A 22,458-nucleotide genomic window follows, 5' to 3' on the forward strand; every position below is an offset into this window, starting at 1 on the left:
AAAACCTGCTCTCCATATTCACCCCCTCCTTGCTCTCCTGCTGATCCCAACCACCAAAATGTCACCTGACAGTGAGACCAAAATTCAGATTATTTGTGGCAGCAACATTGAAAGAAGTTCATTGCTCTGACCAAATTAAAGTGGTTTTGAATATCAAACTCCTCCTTTTTGGATACTGCAGCTTATAATTCCCCAAAATGAGAATTTGATAGGATTGATCAAGCTGGTTCCTGAGGAAAATTCCCACAAACACCAGCTCAAAAAAAAACCACAGACAAAACTTTTTAAAGCAGTGAGAGAAACAGCAACAAGCCTGTGCCATGACATTGTTTCCAGGCTTGTTGGATTGAGAGAGACAGAATATTTCAGGATTTTTTTTTTTTTCAGGAACTTTATTCATGGTCTGTCTCAGGCTGGCGTGTGAGTGTTATTTGTGCTTTTCAAAAAATGGTAATCTTGCACTCATTATGGCCTGAGGCAGCCAATCTCAGGCAGCAGTGATGGGAGAGATCTAATAAACACAGCTAAACCCAGCTATTTTCCATTGATTTGAAAGAAGACAGAGCTAATCTGTGATTCTTTCTGTTGGGCTCCTGCCACAAGATGAATTTCACCTCCAGCTGCAGAGCAGATTGCACATCTCCAAGCCAAAAGAGATTTTCACCCTGATAGCAGAGCTGGATTTCCATATTTATGGAGTTGTTGTGACTGCAAGGGGCTTTGGGGGGTCCAAGCACCTGCTCAGAGCAGGTTGGGGAGGGCTTTGACTGGGGGACTTTGGGGACCTCCAGGGCTGGAGATACCACAACCTCTTACTTGGAGGAAAGTCCTTTTTTTGACCACTTTCACAGAATCTCTGCCTCCAAAAATTGGACAAAATGAGTTAGAAACAAGTGGTGGTTAAAGGGATTTCCTCAGATTTTCTCTAACTTTGAGACTTGTCTTTGAATGTGAAAGAAAGGCTGCCCTGGACTCAGCACTGTCTCTGCCGAAGTTTTCCCAAAAGATCTTCATGGATTATTTCAAATTCTCTTCCCTTGAGTGCCCAGCACCTCAGGACTTTGTGGGAGTGATCCATGCAGGGATGGAATGGAAGATTTTAATTGAGCTGACCTTGAGCTGCTGGAGCAAAGCTGAGTGTTTGGGAATGATCCATGCAGAATGGACAGCTCTGTCCATGGAATAAAACACTTGGAATTGCCTGGTTTTTTTTCCAAAACACTTTGGAATTCCAAACACTTGGATGTCACAGCTATTCTTGGATGGGACCCTGGGCTCGCAGGAGAAAAGTACTGGGAGAAAGTACTTTTTTTGACCACTTTCACGGGATCTCTGCCTCCAAAAAGTGGCCAAAATGAGTTGGAAACAAGTGATGGCTAAAGGGATTTCCCCAGATTTTCTCTTATTTTGAGGCTTCCCCTTCAAAATCATGGCTGCTGTAGACCATGGAAAGGCTGCCCTGGACTCTGCTGAGTTTTCCCAAAAGATCTTCATGGATGACCTCAAATTGTCTTCATCTGAGTGTCCAACACCTCAGGACTTTGTGGGAGTGATCCATGCAGGGATGGAATGGGAGATTTTAACTGAGCTGACTTTGAGCTGCTGGATCAAACCTGAGTGTTTGGGAATGATCCATGCAGAATGGACAGCTCTGTCCATGGAATAAACACTTGGAATTCCTTGTTTTGTTCCAAAATAGTTTGGAATTCCAAACACTTGGAAGTCACAGCCATTCCTGGATGGGACCCTGGGCAACCTGGGCTAACTGGAGATGTCCCAGCCCATGGCAGGGGGTTGGAACTGGATGATCTTGAAGGTCCTTTCCATCCCAAATCATTCCAGGATTTTAGGATTTGTGCTGATCCTTGCTTTGAGCTGACGTGATTCCCTGTGGTGTCATTTTTGTTTTGCATAAGCGGCCCACTGGACCAATATTTAAGAATTAATTCCATAAAAGCAAACCAGCACCAGGAATTTGAAATCCTCATTCCTGTGCTGCTGTGTGCACCTGATGCCACCAACAGAAGGGAATTCCCAGCTTAGATTTCATGGACATCACCCCTGGCAGCAGCAATTCCCATTCCTGTGTGCCTCAAAGATGTCCCACACTCATTTTGGGGGTCGTGGAGAAATAACCCCATTGGGAAAACAGAATTTAAACCACGGAATACTGACAGGACTGAGTTAAAAAGAGAAATTGGAAGTGGGAATGATCTAAATGAGGCTTCTCATCATCAGGAAGGGCCATAAATACACTTGTGCATTTTCAGGTGCATCTCTAAGCCTGAGCACATTTGTATTAACACCACTGCTACAATTACATGCAGATTAGCTGCTTGGCTGAATAGCTGTAAGAACTTGGAATAGATTTGTCCTTTTCACCAAGGTTTTCATTTTCTTTGGCAGCTCTGAGTGTTAACAAATTAGAGATCGATGTTGTAGCAGGGCAGAAAAGTGAAGTGAGCCATGGCTGGGGAGAAACTTCAGAGCCATTAATAGTTGCAGTTAGAGGCATTAGTTAGTGGTGCCTGAAAAACTGAGTTGAAAATTCAAAAGAAAAGGTCAAAAATTGTTCTCTTTTCCTCCATTTTCTGCTGATAACTGAGTTAAGTATTTTACCCTGCTTGCTGCGCTCTGAATATCTTTGACATCTTTGAATATCACTGAAATTTTTGACAAAAACCCGTCGTGGAATGCAGCAAGCACTGGTGGGAAGTGAATTTTCACTGCTGGCAATTTCCATTCTGCAGGTTGCTCCTTTGCTTTGTGGAATCACAGATTGCTTTGGGACCTTAAACTCCACCTCACTCCAACCTCCACAGGCAGGGACACCTCCCATGTTTTTGTTTGGGCGGGTCTGTGGCATTTTCAACACTTTTGGATACTTTTTGTGTTTTATTTCTCTGTAGGAACAGGTACTTGGGTGGTTTTGGGTATCCCAAATCCTCCCTTGAGTCTGTGACAGTTCAGGCATCTCTTGTCACAGGGACAACCTGGTCCTGACCCAGCTTCTTCCAGGACACAACAGATAATTTCAAAGTTCCAAAACTTCACTTGGAAGTTTTCTAAAGGTAGAAGAGAGGGAATTGCACTTGAATTTGAAATAGGGAACTCTGTGCAATCACCACCAAAATCCTGATAATTGCCTTAATCTCAGTTTCCTTATCTGAGTGTCCTCTGCAGGTTCAGTCCCAGGTTCCTTCCTTTGCTTTTTTATTTTCTGTGGGGCTTCTCTTTCCGTTTGAATTCCCTCTCCCTGCTTTGCAGCCACTTGTTGCACATAAAAACGTTCTCCTGTGCTGTTAAAGCTCATCCCCTGCTCTGTCCATTGATCTTTAGTCCTTGAGTTGTCCTGGATTATGATGGGAGGGATTTGTTGGGTCCTTCCCCAAAGGCACCTTTGATGCTGTAGCTCAGGACTGGAAAACTGGTTTGCTTTGCAGAGTGACCATTTTTTTGTGCAAAGATGCTGCATTTGAATAAATTTCATGAAAACCTGATTTTCACCTGATTATTCGCAGGGAAGAGGCTTGGAAGATGAAATCTTACAGTGGGAAGGAAAAATGTTTTTCTTTGCAATTTTTTTAGTTGGTGTTGCCTCTTTTGGAATTTCAGGAAGTGTTTTTGCCAGACTGAGACCTGGCAGATCCACAGAACTTTCCCCCAGTGAGGGCAGTGAGTCCCCTCATTAAAAAGGAGCTCATAATAGGATTTAAAAATAATAAGAAAACTCTTAAGTGTTATGTAGGATCTCTGAATGTGGCTTTGGACATCCTTAGTTTCATCTCTGGAATAAAAACTGCACCAATTGACTGACTAGAGCAGCTGGATCAAATGAGAGCAGTCAGAACTTGTAGAGAGAATAACTTATCTAAAAATTCAAGCCCAGGCCTGATGTGCTGACATTTCAGAAGAAATTCCCTCATCCATAGATCATCTGGAGGCAGAATGAAGATGCAGTGTTACTTGGGAAGCTGTCTGATGTTAAATGCTTGGTTTTCCATAGCTTATTAAAATCAATTCAGGCACAAATAGAGGCTTTAAACTCCGATGAAAATGCCATTGGAATGGTCATATTTATAAAGCTGTAATTTAATGTAATTTGGAACTGGGGTGGAGGCACAAAGCAGCTGATGGTTTTATTCTTTTTTTTTTTGGTCTTTTTTCTTCCCTAATTCCTTCTCTCCTCGCTCACTTGGTGGCAGTTCCAAAGATGAAACATGACTGGAGGTTTTCGAGTTTATTTCTTCTAATCTTGCCTTTTTCTCTCTAGTCCAGAGGGATCCACGGAGCTGCTGCAGGGCTGGAGCCAGGCTGGGAGAGCTGGGAATGTTCCCTGGAGCAGGGAGGGATCCAGGGAGAGCTGGGAATGTTCCCCTGGAGCAGGGAAGGCTCCAGGGAGAGCTGGGAATGTTCCCCTGGAGCAGGGAAGGCTCCAGGGAGAGCTGGGAATGTTCCCCTGGAGCAGGGAAGGCTCCAGGGAGAGCTGGGAATGTTCCCTGGAGCAGGGAAGGCTCCAGGGAGAGCTGGGAATGTTCCCCTGGAGCAGGGAGGGATCCAGGGAGAGCTGCCAGCACAGGGCAGGGCCTGCAGGGGCTCCAGGAGAGCTGCAGAGGGACTGGGGACAAGGCCTGCAGGGACAGCACCCAGGGAATGGCTCCCACTGCCAGAGGGCAGCCATGGGTGGCATCTTGGCAATGAGCAATTCCTGCCTGGGCTGGCATTGCCAGAGCAGCTGGGGCTGCCCCTGATCCCTGCAGTGCCCAAGGCCAGGCTGGAGCAGCCTGGGATGGTGGGCTTGGAATGGGATGGGCTTGAAGGGCCCTTCCCACCCAAACCATTCTGGCATTTGGGACACTCAGAATCCATCCCCAGGGGTTTTTATGGGAGTTGGGGATGGCAAAGGGAAGGGAGACCCTTCCTGGAGTGCTGAGATTGCCAGTGAAGCCCCCAGAGCCCAAAATCCCTTCCTGGAGAGGAGTCGGGGTGGGGATGGATCCAATGCCAGGCTGGGAGAGCTGGGAATGGAGGGAATTCCCTGGAGAGGGAGCCTGGGCTGGGATTTTGGGAAGGGATTCCCAGAGCAGCTGGGGCTGCTCCTGATCCCTGCAATGGCCAAGGTTGGGGCTTGGAGCAGCCTGGTGAGTCTTGAGTTTGGACTAAAAATAAGTGAAACAATTTCCTTGTGCCTCTGGAAATCTCTTTTAAGGCCCTTCAGATCTCAGGCTCTGTGTCAACAGGATGATTAAAACAAAATGCTCCCTATTATCCCCAAATGGCTTTGTTAAAGATCCCGAGATGAAATGGCCACAAGTACAATTAAGGGAGAAAAGGAGCTTAACTGCAGCAGAAATGGATTTAAAAGAGGCACAGAAAACTTCCCAATTTGCCATTCAGGGAGCAGGATAATCTTTGCCTGCCGATGCTTTGAGTCTTTTCGTGGGGGAGGATGAGAAGGAGAGAGAAGTCTTTAAATTAAAAATTCTCCCCTGATTCTCAAAGGTGCCAAACAGCCCAAGCCCTTGGTTCCTTTGGTGGGTGGAGCAGGTGCTGAGCTGAGCTGGAGTCAAGCTGGGCTCATTTTTGTCTTTCCCAGCTCTGACTTGAAGCAAAGGGCAGGTTTGTCTCTTTTGTATGCAAGTCAAAAGTCTTTTTTTCTTTGTCCAATCAACTATGTAACTATTAAATTTAATTTAAAAAAAATAAAATTAAATAGATTGCATGAATGTTACTCTCCTAATGAATCTCTTCAGGGCTTTAAGGGCTTAAAAGCAAGAATTCAATGCCAAAATCAGTCGTGGTCTGTCTGCAGTAAAAAACAGTTTCACCACATTTTTAATAAAATAGTGCATATAGGTGAAGCATCTCTGGTGGAATTAAATGAGGGATCTCAAGTTCTCCTGGTTCTTTTGATAATCTTTTATCAGCTTGGATGACACAGGATCGCTCAGAACTTTCCCTGCTTGCAAATCTGAAGATTTCCAGCCCAGAGTGAAACGTGTACTTGTGCTTTGAGTTCCTGCATGCAGACAAAACAGTGACCTTCTGAGGGGCTCCAGGGATTTATTTTCTGACACAGACCTTTGAAATCAGAGCTCTTGAGAGAAATCATTCTCCTCTTATTCCTCCAGCTTTAAGAAGCTTCTGCTTCCACTTTTTTGCTCAGGGAAAATTATTTCGGTGGCAGACGTGGTGAAAACACTTTCACCAGTGGCCACATCTCATTTTTCTCCTCCTGACTTATGGCATTATTTATATTTTCTGTGGCTCTGTGTTTGTATCAGGCCAAATTGGATGGATTTAAAAGTGAAATTGAAATTCTCTTTAACTTCTTATTCAGCCTCTGTTTCTTTCAGTTCGCTTTGAGGGGAAAGGCACCACTTGTTACTCATTTTTACTACAGTATTTTCATTATTTTTGGCCCAAAATCGCTGGGTTTGGGTTTGAAGGGGACTTTAAACTCATCCAGTGCCACCATTGCCATGGTAGGGACACCTCCCACTGTCCCAGGCTGCTCCAAGCTGGCCTTGGACCAGCTTGGAAAGGTGGGAAGTGAATTTCCATTCTCCAGGTTGCTCCTTTGTTTTGTGGAATCACAGATTGGTTTAATAATAAACCAATAATAAGTGTCTGCCTTTATCTGGAGATGAGGAAATGATGCTACAGCCCCATTTTTAATCTGTATTTAGGGAAATGACCACTGCACGTTTATCTGGAGGATTAGGGAAAAACGAAACTTCATCTCTGGGTTATGGAGAGTTTATCTCTAAAAGGGAATCTGAGTGAGTTTCAATAGCAGACCTGAGCCAACAAACAGCACACTTCAGCTAAGATAACAAATGATTTCTTGATAGCTTGTAGGATTAAAACTTCTGGGCATAGAGAGCAGCTCAGTTGATCACTTGAACTGCAATTAAAAAGCAGAACAAGTACACCCCGAATATTGTTTTTATGTCAGAAATGCTCCTTCATGCTTGAAAATGAGAAAAAATTGCAATCGATCCTTACAACTGTTGTGTTCATCTTTATTGACTGGCCCAAAGAAAGATAAATGGCAGCCTAAATAAGATTCCAGTGAGTGCCGGCCTGGGAGGGGACAGGGGGTGATGGAGAACCATTCATCATCCCAGCCCTGCCCCGGCCACGCTCACCCCGCTGTGGGCTCGTCCCGATGCCTTCAGAATCTGAGCTAGAACGGAGTTAAAGAATAAAGCAGGGATTTATTGAAAGGTTCTCCTCAATTGTGGTGTTTGTGAGGGTCCCCAGGATGAGGTGAGAGATGAGAATCTGACTCCAAGTTCTCAGAAGGCTGATTTATCATTTTATTATATTATATTAAAGAATGCTATACTAAATTATACCAAAGAAAGAGAAAGGAGACATCAGAAAGCTTAACAAGAATGAATAATAAAAACCAGTGACTGACTCAGAGAGTCTTATCTAGCTGATGGTGATTGGTCATTAATTAAAAACAATTCTCATGTTTGGATAAACAATCGCCAGACCACATTCCAGAGCAGCAAACCCAGGAGAAGCTGAGGCTTCTTGTCTTCGCAGGAGAAGCAATCCTGGAAAGGGGATTTTTCATAAAATATCACAGTGACACTCAATGGCTGCACCTTGGGCAGCACCAGAGCCCAGCCAGGGCTGCACCCAAGATGAACCAAAATGGCCCCAAAATGCACGAGCGCTCCCGGGGTCTCTCCCTGGGATCAGTTCTGCTCCATTTGCACCTTGCAGTTCATTGTCCCATCCCAGCTTCAGCCCAGGCAGTCCCACCCTGCTTGTTTTTCTCTCTGCAGCCCACGGGGTTTGTGCTCCTGGGCTGAGATTTGGGGCATTTGTCCTTGGTGCCCAGCTGGAGCAGGAATTGTTTTGTCTCCCTGCTCTGTGCACAGAGCTCACCATCCCATAATGTGAAGCCAAGACCCACACACTATGGCAGCACAGAATGTGAAAAATATAAAAGTTCAAACCTGAGGCATCACTGTGAACCTGCTAAAGCAAAATGTGGGTGCCCAGGGGTGTCCCCAGGAGCTGTGAAGGTGAGGATGAGCCAAGTGGGCACTTTCTGCCTCCACTTTAAGTTTTAACTCTGACTCCTTTGTCTGTGGATTCAGGGAATTGAGCAGGGGGAAGATTTGAGATGCTGAACCTTGTTGAATTATCCTGGATTTCATCAGAAAATATTTGTTGGCTTTTTTTGCACCCTTCTACTCCTTTCCCCTCACCTTGGCCTTTGTTTCACCCTCTCTGGAAGATCTGAGCTGTGTGCCAAGCCCTCCTGGTTGGTCCTGTGCTGAGGAACTGGGGCTCATTTTAATCAAGGCTGAACTGTCATTCTGGTCCCATGCTGTGCCATGCCATGGATCCCATCCCACAGATCCTGTCCCATCCCACAGATCCCATCTCATGGATCCCGTCCCCTCCTATCCCATCAGATCCCATCCCATCCTGCAGATCCCATCCCATGGATCCCATCCTATCCCATGGATCCCATCCCATCCCATCCCACGGATCCCATCCCATATCACAGATCCCATCCCATTGCATCCCATCCCACGGATCCCGTCCCCTCCTATCCCACAGATCTCATCCTATCTCTTGGATCCCATCCCCTGCTATCCCATCAGATCCCATCCCATCCCGTAGGTCCCATTCCACAGATCCCATCCCATTCCACAGATCCCATCCCATCCCATGGATCCCATCCCATCCTATGGATCCCATCCCATCCTACCCCACAGATCCCATCCCATGGATCCCATCCCATCCCACATATCCCATATCATGGATCCCATCCCATGGATCCCTTCCCGTCACACAGATCCTATCCCATCCCATCCCATGGATCCCATCCCACAGATCCCATCCCACAGATTTCATCCCATCTCATCCCACAGATCCCATCCCATTCCACAGATCCCATCCCACAGATCCCATCCCATCTCATCCTAGAGATCCCATCCCTTCCCACAGATCCCATCCCATGGATCCCATCCCACAGATCCCATCCCATCCCATCCCATCCCACAAATCCCATCCCATCCCATCCCACACATCCCATCCCTTCCCACAGATCCCATCCCATCCCATCCCATGGATCCCATCCCACAGATCCCATCCCACAGATTTCATCCCATCTCATCCTAGAGATCCCATCCCACAGATCCCATCCCATTCCACAGATCCCATCCCACAGATCCAATCCCATCTCATCCTAGAGATCCCATCCTATCCCACAGATCCCATCCCACCCCACAAATCCCATCCCATCCCCCTGGGCCTGCCTGGGCTTGCTGAGTGCCAGGGGGTCGCTGGTGTGAGGAGAATTTCACTTGCATTTGCTCTCTGGACACCGATGATTTATGAAAAAATAAATGAGGGTGCGTGGCAAGCTGGGTTTGAGTGTAAATGAGTGATGAGGAGTGGGGCTGGGCTGGGCAGGGCAGCACAGCTCCCTGCTCCCGCTGATCCAGCCCTGACCTTTGCCTGCACTGCCTCTTACCCAATTTGTTATCATTTGTGAGAAAATATTAGCCCTGCACTACAATTTTACCCCTGTCTGGAGCTGGCATTTTATTCACTGATTTCGGTACATTTTGAGATTATCGTTCACAGGGAAGAAGCTTGGAAGATGAAATCTTACAGTGGGAAGGGAAAATGTTTTTCTTTGCAATTTTTCGTAGTTGGTGTTGCCTCTTTTGGAATTTCAGGAAGTGTTTTTGCAAGAGTGAGATCTGCACTGCTCATAAAATGATAAATATTCCTCAGGACGTGTTTACTCACCCAGTGACCACAGACCTGTGTCATGTGTGACTTTTATGGAAGAGTGATCTCTCCACTTACAGCCTTTCCCATTTTTTCCCTCCCCTAAAAATGTTTTCATCATATTGCTTTTCCATACATCAATGTCTGAAGCTAAACTGCTTTATTTTACCCAAAATTAAAATGGGAATGATGCTTCCCATGGACTGGATGGTGGCATCCATGTGTGTTATGGAATCATGGAGTGGTTTGGGTTGGAAAGGCCTTAAATCCCACCCAGTGCCACCCCTGCCATGGCAGGGACACCTCCCACCATCCCAGGCTGCTCCAGCCCCAGTGTCCAACCTTGGGCACTGCAGGGATCAGGGGCAGCCCCAGCTGCTCTGGGAATCCCTTCCCAAAATCCCAGCCCAGGCTCCCTCTCCAGGGAATTCCCTCCATTCCCAGCTCTCCCAGCCTGGCATTGGATCCATCCCCACCCCGACTCCTCTCCAGGAAGGAATTTTGGGCTCTGGGGGCTTCACTGGCAATCTCAGCACTCCAGGAAGGGTCTCCCTTCCCTTTGCCATCCCCAACTTCCATAAAAACCCCTGGGGATGGATTCTGAGTGTCCCAAATGCCAGAATGGTTTGGGTGGGAAGGGCCCTTCAAGCCCATCCCATTCCAAGCCCACCATCCCAGGCTGCTCCAGCCTGGCCTTGGGCACTGCAGGGATCAGGGGCAGCCCCAGCTGCTCTGGCAATGCCAGCCCAGGCAGGAATTGCTCATTGCCAAGATGCCACCCATGGCTGCCCTCTGGCAGTGGGAGCCATTCCCTGGGTGCTGTCCCTGCAGGCCTTGTCCCCAGTCCCTCTGCAGCTCTCCTGGAGCATTTTTAGGATCTCTGAGCTCTCCCAGAACATTTTCCTCTCCAGGCTGAACAATCCCAGCTCCCTCAGCCTGACACCAATTAAATATTTGGAAGATGCCAAATCAATATTGAGGCATCAATAACTCCAAAGCACAGGATCAAGTCCAGGTTGTTAAAATAAGAGTTCAGCTGGTTTTGATGCAATCACAGTGTGGGATTGTCAGGGTTTTGTTGCTATGTTAACATCATTCCCTGGGATGCCCATGACTCAAAGCCACACTGGAGTTCCTGCAAGTGCCAGCAGAACCTTTTTGCTTCTCCATGTCCTGTTTCCAGCAGCACTCCCAGGAAAATGATTTCAGAGGATTTGGAGCTGCTCAAACTTTGCTTTCTCCCTCCAGCTGGGCAGCCAGGTGCCTTGGTTATCACAGCTGAGGTCCAGCTGTGCCCAGGCTATAAAAACCTCCTGAAAAATGCCACCTCTGTGTTATTGAGACATGGAGCAAAACAACATCCCGGTGATTTATCTCAGCCTGCAGCATCACAGAATTCTTCAGGCTGGAAAAGACCTTTGAGGTCATCAAATCCAACCATTCCCAGCCCTGCCAGGGCCACACTGAGCTGTGTCCCCAAATGCCACCTCCACAGGGCTTTAAATCCCTCCAGGGATGGGGACTCCTCCCCTGCAGCTTTTCCAATGCCCAACCAACCTTTCCATGAAGGAATTTTCCCAAATCAAAGCTGAGCTTTCCCTGGCACGGCATTTTCACACCTAGAAAACTTCTGTGGCTTGGTGAGCTTCTCTCACCTGTACCTTGGAAATGAAGGATTTTTGTAGAACTGAGCCAAAGCCATCCCTGGGTTTAGGGGAGATGAAAAATCTCTTCTGGCTTTAAAAACTGAAATTAGCAACTGATGGAAGCAGTCTGGGAGTTTGGAATATTCCAGTAAATCCTCAGAGAGGCGTTTTCAAGGCAAAAAGCAGAAAGGAAATTCCAGCCTTTGTTAATTTATTGTGGGATTTTGAAGCTTGGCTCAATGTCACCTGTGAGGCAGGGAGGAGATGTGTGTGAGGAACACAAACAGAGCACTGCAGAGAAGTTTAAAATCACTATTTTGAATTTAATTTCTAATGAAGAAGTTGCAAAGACTCCAGGACCACCTTGTGCTAAATATGGGATTCTTGCCTCGTGCCCCTTTAGAGTTTCTTCCCCAAGAGCCATTCCTTTTGCATAATCAAGACACACTTATTTAAAAAAAAATTCCCAAAAAAGTGATTTCTGAAACTCTGTCATTTTATGGTTAAGTTTTGACAGTTTTTGAAACAACTTAAATCCAAAATCAGCTTTATTGATTAGACATTATAAATGATACTAACTGAAATCTGTATTTATTCTGTTTTTTTGTTTTTTGTTTTTTTTTTCAGAGTGCCCAGTTCTACAAAGTCACCACTGAGCAATACCAAAAAGCTGCTGATGAAGTCTCAGCTCGCTTCAAGTGAGTCCCCCCTGTTTTCTCCTGGCAGCTGGCTGAGTTCTTACCCCATTAAAATGCACAATCGTTCCCCTTTCCTCCCTCACAGATCCTATCAGTCCCCCTGGCTGTTGAAAGGAGGGAATTTGGGAGAATTTGGAGGCCAATGTATAGGAACCATAAGCTGCAGAGAAATGGGTTGCACACATTGTACACATTTATTAATTTCTAGTTGATAAGAAGCATGAATTAGTCTAAAAATAGATTTGACGGAGCACCAAAAATGAGATTCCAACTTTGCATCACAATGGCGCCACGGGAAGGATTTAAATGAGGGATTTCACTCTGCCCTCAGCGGTGAAGGTCAGATGGAATAATTTTTATTAGTGCTGAAGAAAGTGAAGTGAAGATCTGGTAATTGATGGATCAAAGTGACAGTGACCCCTGGCCTCGGACCTTCCCTTTGGGCTGCTCCATCCCTCAGGCTCCAGGGCCCATCCATCATTTCAGTGAGGACACAGAACTTTTTACAGCCTCAATTCTCTCCCCTAAACCAAGAAACGCTGCAGAAAAATGAATTATTCTGCCACGATTTTCGTAGATTTGTGGAGGGATTTCCTTCTGGTTTTGTGTTTTGTTTTGGTTTTTGATGAGCAGGAAGGGAAAAATCCTTTCTGAGCTGCTGGTAATGATACAAATATAATTTCAAAGTATAAGAAAAATTCATTTTATCTCTTTAACAGCAGGAATTGCTGAATATTCTTGGGTGTATATATAAAAATTTTGTAGTGTTTAATGGTCAGATTATATTGAACACTAAATTAATCTGTCCTTAAACAGGATGACCATTGATCAAGGGCTGATTTAAACATAATTTGGAGGGTTTTCCATCATGTCTGCAAATCCAGGAAGGTTGGGATGAAATTCCCACCTGGGTGTCTCCTTCCTCTGTTACAGGGGGATATTTTCAGCTTTCTAAATCAAATTATTTTCTCATTTCACATGCATTATTCCACAAGAAGCTTTTGGTGGGATTTGAGATCTTGCTGAAGGGCTCTGGGTGGGTTTAGTGGGCAGAGGTGGGTTTGGGATTGGGTTTTTCCTCCTGATACATAGAGGATTTCCTAAATAAATCAAATTTTTTGGGTTCCTTTCTGTGCACAAATGGAGCTGCGGATGGAGCAGGGACCAGTCCTGAGCATCAAAGAAATTTAAGAAAAATTAGAAATTTAAGAAAATTAAGAAAATTATTTTATAGGGTGCAGAAATCAAGGAATATTTACTGAGAAGGATTTGGACAGAGAATCACAGATGGGATTGGACTGTTTTTAATTTTCTAAAAACTAAAGGTATGAATTGAAATCATCATTTGACTGCTCTGTAACAGCAGCACTGCAATCACTGTGCTGCTTTTCCACTTCAAACCAAATTTCCTAAAAATTATTGGGAATTTTTACATCTGTGGATTCAGTATTGGTACATTGCCTTCCAAGAAAACAAAATGAAAGAAAAAAAGTGCCTGAAATATGCACATAAATTGTGGCAGATTTGATGAAGTGCCTGAAATACCAATATTACTTTACAATTTCAAGTTTTTTTTCCTTACATAAAATCCTTTTAAACACAGTATCTCTTTATTGAAGGTTTCAATGCAGGAGGTGTTATTTTATCACTGCCTCTTTTATGGAACTTGATGGATAAATGAGGAATGATTTAGTGAGACCTGAAGATGCTCTTTTGGCACTTCTCATGTGCAGTTTAATTGCACGTGAGGATTGAGAGGACAGAGGCTCCAGTGGTGTTTAAAGAGTTGTTTAATTGGCTGTAAAAGAAGAATTAAATAAGGTTGAGCTGCTAAATTTTGTTAATGCATAAAGCCATGTGCTGCCTGTGATTGCAGGTTCCAAGTGCAAGATTAATGGATCTAATTGTGGTGTTGGTAGCAAATAGTCTGACTTTATTTTAGGCATGTCTAGAATTAGGTGCCCAGTTTTAGTGCTATAACTTGAATTTCTTCCACTTTTTAAGCTGCATCACTTCCCACAGCAAGAAGTGGATGGTGTTGTTATATATTTAATATTTCCTGGATTTTCCTTCCTCCATTTAATCCCCGAAATTACATCAAGTGTAGCTTCATCAGTCTTTAGGGATAATTAAACCCTATTAAAAGGGGAAAAATACAAATATCCCACATGGGTTTGGATCAGAGACCTGGCAAATCTTGTGTCTGCAGTTCCTATTGCTGCCTGCATTAAAGTGATATTCCAAATATCCATGAGGAATGTTTTATCTCCACCAAAGCCCTGATTCACATTGATCAAATTGGGAATTATCAAATGCTCCATCTCTTTACCAGCCTAATTCCCATTGATCAAATCCTAAATGAGCAGGTTCAGGCAGTTCCTGCAGTCCCCAAATCACATTAAAACAACATTACAGGGCCCTGCTGCCCCTCCTAAAGCTGGAATTATCTTCCCACAGTTCCATTATAACCCCAATTATTCCATTATGAACATGGCTCTGTTCTAATGAGGAGTTTACACAAGGAGAGAAGAATGCAGCGTTACAGGAAGAGCTGGGCTTTGGGCAAGGATTTGAACTTTTCCTAATCCAATTCCCCCTTTGTTTTGTGGGTTTTTTCCCTTAATTTGGAGGGCTGGGAGCGGGAAATTCGGCAGCTGCGGCGGTGACATTTTATTCCCCCGTGGTGTCTGGAGCCAAGTGACATCTTCATTATTCATTTAAGAAGCAGAGAGGGCAAAGGCAGCCTAAAATAAATGTTTTTATCTTTGGTGGGTTTTGATTTCTGGAAGTGTATTTAGCATTCCTAGCTGTGCAGCAGTGCTTTCTCCTAAATATTCCTAAATATTTCCTAAATATTCCTCTCCTGCTTTGCTGTTTTATGGACAGCATGGAATTGTTTCTTGCTGCTGGGGTTTTGTGGGAAAAACTTCATTCCCAGCCATCCAGAGTGATGGAAACCCCAAATCCTCCTGGGGGATTGACTGATCAGTTTGGGGTGAGGTTCCCCCCAATAATGGAATGAATTCCCCAAAGTTTGCTTGGACAGTGACAGTGGTGATCCAAAGGATGCAGCTGGAAGTGCTGGGTGTTTATTCTGAATTACAGATTCAGAATAAATACAGAAAAAATATAGTTTGGTAGTTAGATCCCAAGTCTGGGCTCCTCCACTTTTACTGCGTATGGTGTAAATCTGTGTGAAATTTACACCACACAAATTTTCTCTTTGGTGGGTTTTGATTTCTGGCGGTGTATTTAGCATTCCTAGCTGTGCAGCAGTGCTTTTTCCTAAATATTCCTAAATAATTCCTAAATATTCCTCTCCTGCTCTGTCTTATGGACAGCATTGAATTGCTTCTTGCTGCTGGGGTTTTTTGGGAAAAACTTCATTCCCAGACATCCAGAGTGATGGAAACCCCAAATCCTCCTGGGGGATTGAGTGAACATTTTGGGGTGAGGTTCCCCCCAATAATGGAATGAATTCCCCAAAGTTTGCCTGGACAGTGACAGTGGTGATCCAAAGGATGCAGCTGGAAGTGCTGGGTGTTTATTCTGAATTACAGACTCAGAATAGTACAGAAAAAATACAGTTTTGTGGTTAGGTCCCAAGTCTGGGCTCCTCCACTTCTACTGTGTATTTGTGGTGTAAATTTGTGTCAAATTTACAACACACATATTTTATTTCGGTGGGTTTTGATTTCTGGCAGTGTATTTAGCATTCCTAGCTGTGCAGCAGTGCTTTCTCCTAAATATTCCTAAATATTTCCTAAATATTCCTCTTCTGCTCTGTCTTGTGGACAGCATGGAATTGGTTCTTGCTGCTGGGGTTTTGTGGGAAAAACTTCATTCCCAGCCATCCAGAGTGATGGAAACCCCAAATCCTCCTGGGGGATTGACTGATCAGTTTGGGATGAGGTTTCCCCCAATAATGGAATGAATTCCCCAAAGTTTGCCTGGACAGTGACAGTGGTGATCCAAAGGATGCAGCTGGAAGTGTTGGGTGTTTATTCTGAATTACAGATTCAGAATAAGCACAGAAAAAATACAGTTTTGTAGTTAGGTCCCCAGTCTGGGCTCCTCCACTTTTACTACACTTCTACTGTGTATGTGTGGTGTAAATTTGTGTCAAATTTACAATGTCATACCTTTCTTTAATTAGGATTTCTCTATCACAAAGCCCAGGTCATTAATGTTTACTGGAAATAAAATTTAAGACATTATTATGATCAGAAATTCATAATAATGGGTGGTTTGACTGGGAAGGACCTTAAGGATCATCCAGTTCCACTTCCTTCATGGACAGCTCCCCCATGAAGTTCTGTTTGATGCTCAGCTGTGAATATTTGAAATATTCCAAATATTGCCTAGGTGTTCTGACTGATGCTGTTGTGAGCTGTGAAGCTGAGAAGGAGCACAATGAAACCACAGTAAATTAATAACAGCAACACTTGGATATTCAGATATAATTGTGTCACAAAGCTGTGGTGCCAATTCCCTGGACACTGAGGGGAAAAAAAGCAGGGTTGAGAGAAAATCAGCTTTTTATTGATGACTTTGGAGCGAGTCCAGGGAAGTGTGGCTTTATTTTCTGTCCTCGTTACCCTTCTGATCTTGGGGCACATGTGGTGACTTTTGAAGGGCTCTTGCACTGCCTGTAAATTAAAAATATTGATAGTTTCTTAATGCAAATATCTTCAGTCACCATCATGGTGCATTCACATAACTCTGTAACACAAAAATCCGTGGTGCAGAGAGCCAGGCAAAGAATTTGTGCTTTATTTCTCCTTGTGCAGAGACAGCCTTACAGTTTGTACCTTAAATAACATCACTGATTTCCAAAATGGTTTGGGTTGGAGGGACCTCAAAGTTCATCCCATTCCACCCCCTGCATGGGCAGGGACACCTTCCCTAGACCAAACTGCTTCAGCCTGGCCCTGAATTAAAATCAGCTACTTTTAAACCTAAAGTTAAAACTACCAATTACCAGTTATTTATGAAATCCCACCTACTGTTTTGTCAATAACAGAAAATAGGAAGCTACAAAAAAATCCCGCAGGCTTTGTGCCTTTAGTTCAGATTTTTTTTTGCTTAGCCAAGGGCAGTGAGCTCTGCACAGAAACCTCCTGAATTCATGTTTTCTTTTACAAACACAGCAAATATAAGTGCTGCTTTGTCAGGAGAGGGAATCACTGCGGGGTTGTTGGCCTTGGTGATGCTGTTGGTGGTGGTATCCTTGATTTTTTTGTCACATGGATGATGGTCCCAGGTTCCTCCTCACATCCCTTAGAGAGTGCTGAGGTGTTACTGGGTCTGGGGTCTTCAAAGAGACACGAGCAGTTGTTGGTTGCTATAAAGTTGTTTATTGCACGAATATGTCAGTCTGAAAGGCAAACAGTTCAAGGTGTTAAAGTCCCTACTGAAGCTTTCTGGCATTTTTTTGAGAGTCCCAAGCTGGAGCAGCAGCTGCAGGGACCACAGCCCCTTTTTCTTCTTTTTTCTTTTTCTTCTTCTTCTTTCCTTCTCTTCTTGTTGTTGTGGTTGTTGTTTCTTGCCCCCCATTACAGGGCACTTTATTCATAAATTCACACATTCATCCAATCAGCTAAAAACATGATTCTAAAACATTCTTTCTGAACCAATCTGAACTTGATTCTAATGTGCAAAAGTAGTACAAAAGTAGTGTCGGTTCTTACCTAAAAACTACACATATAATATTATCTCTAAATCTATATATCTATAACTCTATATTTCTATATCTATATCTCTATATATCTATATCTATATATTTATATCTATATATCTATATCTATATCTACATATCCATATCTACATATCTATATCTATATATCTATGTCTATAATATTATCTATATCTATAACATTATCTGTTTTCTTCCTTACAATTTACAGGTATGAGTTTATCTATCTACCTGAATAGTTCTGTCTATTTACACATGTAATTTTATCTGTTTATGTGAATAATTCTACCTTTTATAGTGGCAAGGTTCTGTTTTTGTTATGTTTGGAGCTAAGTTACTGAACTTTTAAACTAGGCTTTAGGGTTTTACTAACTAGCACGGTTTCTTAAGGCACTTAAAATATATTTCTACTAAATTAAAACTATAACTTACACTTACTTAAAACTTAAACCTGCATTTCTACTTCATATCTGTGTGGCTTTATATATCTTAAATTTCTCTAAAGGCTTTAATTCAAGCCCTGCATTCGTCTCTCTCTCTGAGGAACTCAGAGAGGCTGCACTCCAACCAGAGAGGTGGGAGCTGTTTGTAAGTGATGCTGGGAATTAAAGAATTAAATACGACAGCTCAGCTGAGCCCCTCAGCTTTTCTTAGCAACAGAGGTACCCAAAGGTCTCATCCCTCCTCCTGCTCTTGCACCTCTTCACACACAGCTGTGCTGCCGCCAGGAGAGGTTTCTGAAGCGCTTCAAGCAGAGGGCTGTGATCTCAAACACATTTCACTGCCTAAAGCCAGGTGTGGGTGCAGTTTCCAGCATGGAAGTGCTGCTGTCCCCCCTGTTAGCTTGGAACCAGCCCAGGTTCTTCAATAAACCTTTCCAGCCTCCTGTTTACCCTGCACGTCCCAAACCCTGTTCCTTTTGAATGAACTCTTTTCTTTGCTCAGTTCTTTCACTCAGGGCTTGGGTTCACCTGAGGGCTGCAGGAGCTGAGCTCACTCAAGAAATCTCTTGGACTTTGTGCTGCTTTGTACAAGAGATTGTGCTTTGACCCTTAAAAATCACCCAGTTGCAGTTTAGAGAGGGGATTTTGGTGGGTTGGAGGCTACGGGAGCAGAAGAATTCTCTTGGACTTTCTGCTGCTTCGTACAAGAAATTGTGCTTTGACCCAGGGACCTTAAAAATCAAAAATTAGGAGGGGATTTTGGTGGGCTGAGGGCTACAGGTGCAGAATTCACTCAAGAATTCTCTTGGACTTTCTGCTCCTTTGTACAAGAGATTCTGCTTTGACCCTTAAAAATTGCCCAGTTCCAGTTTAGAGTGGATTTTGGTGGGCTGAGGGCTACAGGAGCAGAGCTCACTCAAGAATTCTCTTGGACTTTCTGCTGCATTGTACAAGAGATTGTGCTTTAATCCAAGGGCCTTAAAAATCACCCAGTTTGAGTTTAAAGAGGGGATTTTGGTGGGCTGAGGGCTACAGGAGCAGAATTCTCTCAAGAATTCTCTTGGACTTCCTGCTGCTTTGTACAAGAAATTGTGCTTTGACCCAGGGACCTTAAAAATCAAAAATTAGGAGGGGATTTTGGTGGGCTGAGGGCTACAGAATCAGAGCTGAGGGCTACAGGTGCAGAGCTCACTCAAGAATTCTCTTGGACTTCCTGCTGCTTTGTACAAGAAATTGTGCTTTGACCAAGGACCTTAAAAATTACCCAATTCTAATTTAGAGAGGGGATTTTGGTGGGCTGAGGGCTACAGGTGCTGAGCTCACTCAAGAAATCTCTTGGACTTTCTGCTCCTTTGTACAAGAGATTGTGCTTTGACCCTTAAAAATCACCCAGTTGCAGTTTAGAGAGGGGATTTTGGTGGGTTGGAGGCTACAGGAGCAGAAGAATTCTCTTGGACTTTCTGCTGCTTCGTACAAGAAATTGTGCTTTGACCCAGGGACCTTAAAAATCAAAAATTAGGAGGGGATTTTGGTGGGCTGAGGGCTACAGGTGCAGAGCTCACTCAAGAAATCTCTTGGACTTTCTTTTGTACAAGAGGTTGTGCTTTCACCCAGGAACCTTTAAAATCACCCAGTTCCAGTTAAAAAGGGGATTTTGGTGGGCTGAGGGCTACAGGATCAGAGCTGAGGGCTACAGGAGCAGAGCTCACTCAAGAATTCTCTTGGACTTTCTGCTGCATTGTACAAGAGGTTGTGCTTTAATCCAAGGGCCTTAAAAATCATCCAGTTCCAGTTAAAGAGGGGATTTTGGTGGGCTGAGGGCTACAGGAGCAGAGCTGAGGGCTACAGGAGCAGGGCTCACTCAAGAAATCTCTTGGACTTTCTGCTTCTTTGTGCTTTGACCCTTAAAATTCACCCAGTTGCAGTTTAGAGAGGGGATTTTGGTGGGCAGCAGCTCCCCTGTCTCAGTCGCTCTGCACCTCTAAAGGAATCAGAGAATCCTTTGCCTTTCTCCAGTGATCCTTTGGGATCTCAGAATTCCCTAAAGGCCCTTTGCAGTTTGTTTACCTGTGATTGTCACTTCAGCCATGACAATTTTGGGTTTCCCTGCAGCCACTCAGGTATTTAACTTTGTTTCTTTGATCAGTGCAGTCCATTAGGAGCAAGGGCTGGATAAAACATGAATTGTGCATTTGGATGCAGATTCCTTCAGAACAAAGGAAAACCTGGTGAAATATTTGTGTGTTTGTCTTTCACAGAGAATCTGGGCATGAGGATGTGTTTTCATCACATCTCTGAGCTCTGATGTGAAATTTAAACGTGTTTGGTCAGGAGGCAGGATTGAAGCTCTGATGGTGTTTTTGAGAGTTACATTAACTTTTAAAATCCATTATTCAAAATTTAGCACATTAATAAAGAGGGCAAGTCAGTTCTTTCCATCTTTGGCATAATCTTTTATTTTCCCCCTTTTAGAAATCATGGATACATTCATTAAATCTCCCCTCAGGCTATCCCCAGCTTTTCCCGCAGTGAGATCCTTTACTCTCTGTAATGGAGAAAGCAATCTTAAAATTAATGTTTCTAAAGCACCAAGTCAGGAGTAGGATTTTTTTATTAAATTTTCTATGAATTAATATGTAAAATAAAAGACTTTTTGGGAGGGGGGACAGGTAGAACAAGATAATTATTATAGGATATTGTTGTGAGGGGATAACTGTGTAGGATGGAGTGGGATAACTGTGTAGGGTATTGTGGGATAACTCTGTGAGAAAGCAATGTTTAAATTAAGAAACCTAAATTAAAATTATTGTCTGTAAGACACCAAGTCAGGAATAGGATTTTTTTTTACATTTTCTATAAATTAATGGAATTATTTTAAATTAACTGTGTAGGATGGAATGGGATAACTGTATAGGATATGGTGAGATAACGGAGAGAAAGCAATCTTAAAATGGAGAAAGCAATCTTAAAATTAATGTTTGTAAAGCGCCAAGTCAGGAGTAGGATTTTTTTATTAAATTTACTATGAATTAATATGTGAAATAAAAGATTTTATGGGAGGGGAGACAGGTAAAACAGGATAATTATTGTAGGATATTGTTGTGGGGGATAACTGTGTAGGATGGAGTGGGATAACTGTGTAGGGTATTGTGGGATAACTCTGTGAGAAAGCAATCTTAAAATTAAGAAAGCAAAATTAAAATTACTGCCTGTAAGACACCAAGTCAGGAGTAGGAATTTTTTAAATTTTCTGTTAATTAATAGAATTATTTTAAATTAACTGTGTAGGATGGAGTGGGATAACTGTATAGGATATGGTGAGATAACTCTGTGAGAAGCAATCTTAAAATGGAGAAAGCAATCTTAATATTTTTAAGGCACCAAGTCAGGAGTAGGATTTTTTTTTTAAATTTTCTATGAATTAATAGAATTATTTTAAATTAGCTGTGTAGGATGGAGTGGGATAACTGTATAGGATATGGTGGGATAACTGTGAGAAAGCAATCTAAAAATTAAAAAAGCAATCTTAAAATTAATGTTTCTAAAGCACCAAGTCAGGATTAGGAATTTTTTTACATTTACTATGAATTAATATGTGAAATAAAATTTTTTTTTGGGAGGGGAGACAGGTAAAACAGGATAATTAGGATATTGTTGTGGGGGTATAACTATGTAGGATGGAGTGGGATAACTGAGTAGGGTATTGTGGGATAACTCTGTGAGAAAACAGTCTTAAAATGGAGAAAGCAGTCTTAAAAATAATGTTTGTAAAACACCAAGTCAGGAGTAGGAATTTTTTTAAAATTTTCTATGAATTAATACAATTATTTTAAATTACCGGGTAGGATGGAGTGGGATAACTGTATAGGATATGGTGGGATAACTGTGAGAAAGCAATCTTAAAATGAAGAAAGCAATCTTAAATTGAGAAAGCAATCTTAAAATGAAGAAAGCAATCTTCAAATGGAGAAAGCAATCTTAAAATTAATGTTTGTAAAGCACCAAGTTAGGAGTAGGATTTTTTTTAAAATTTTCTATGAATTAATAGAATTATTTAAAATTAACTGTGTAGGATGGAGTGGGATAATTGAGTAGGATGGATGGGATAACTGTGTAGGATATTCTGGGATAACTCTGTGGAAAATTTGCCTGTGGAAGGGGAGTTGGAACTGGGTGAACTTGATATCTTTCAAGTCTTTTCCAAG

At 43.2% G+C, this 22,458-nt stretch overlaps 1 protein-coding gene and 1 long non-coding RNA gene across 3 annotated transcripts in view; both read left to right on the top strand.

Moving 5' to 3' along the window:
• Positions 1 to 22,458, top strand: part of CHCHD3 (coiled-coil-helix-coiled-coil-helix domain containing 3) — a 168,132-nt gene that overhangs the window by 124,978 nt on the left and 20,696 nt on the right. For both annotated transcript variants that reach the window (XM_074538668.1, XM_074538669.1), the window contains one exon: positions 12,045 to 12,115. In XM_074538668.1, coding sequence (XP_074394769.1) covers positions 12,045 to 12,115 — 71 coding nt within the window. The remainder of the gene's footprint in view (positions 1 to 12,044; positions 12,116 to 22,458) is intronic.
• LOC141728728 (uncharacterized) lies at positions 18,676 to 21,993 on the top strand. Its single transcript, XR_012579876.1, has 2 exons — positions 18,676 to 19,802; positions 19,929 to 21,993. It is a non-coding gene; the product is annotated as an uncharacterized LOC141728728 (long non-coding RNA).

The sequence above is a fragment of the Zonotrichia albicollis genome, chromosome 4 (genome assembly GCF_047830755.1).
Source record: "Zonotrichia albicollis isolate bZonAlb1 chromosome 4, bZonAlb1.hap1, whole genome shotgun sequence".
Classification (NCBI taxonomy): Eukaryota; Metazoa; Chordata; class Aves; order Passeriformes; family Passerellidae; genus Zonotrichia; species Zonotrichia albicollis.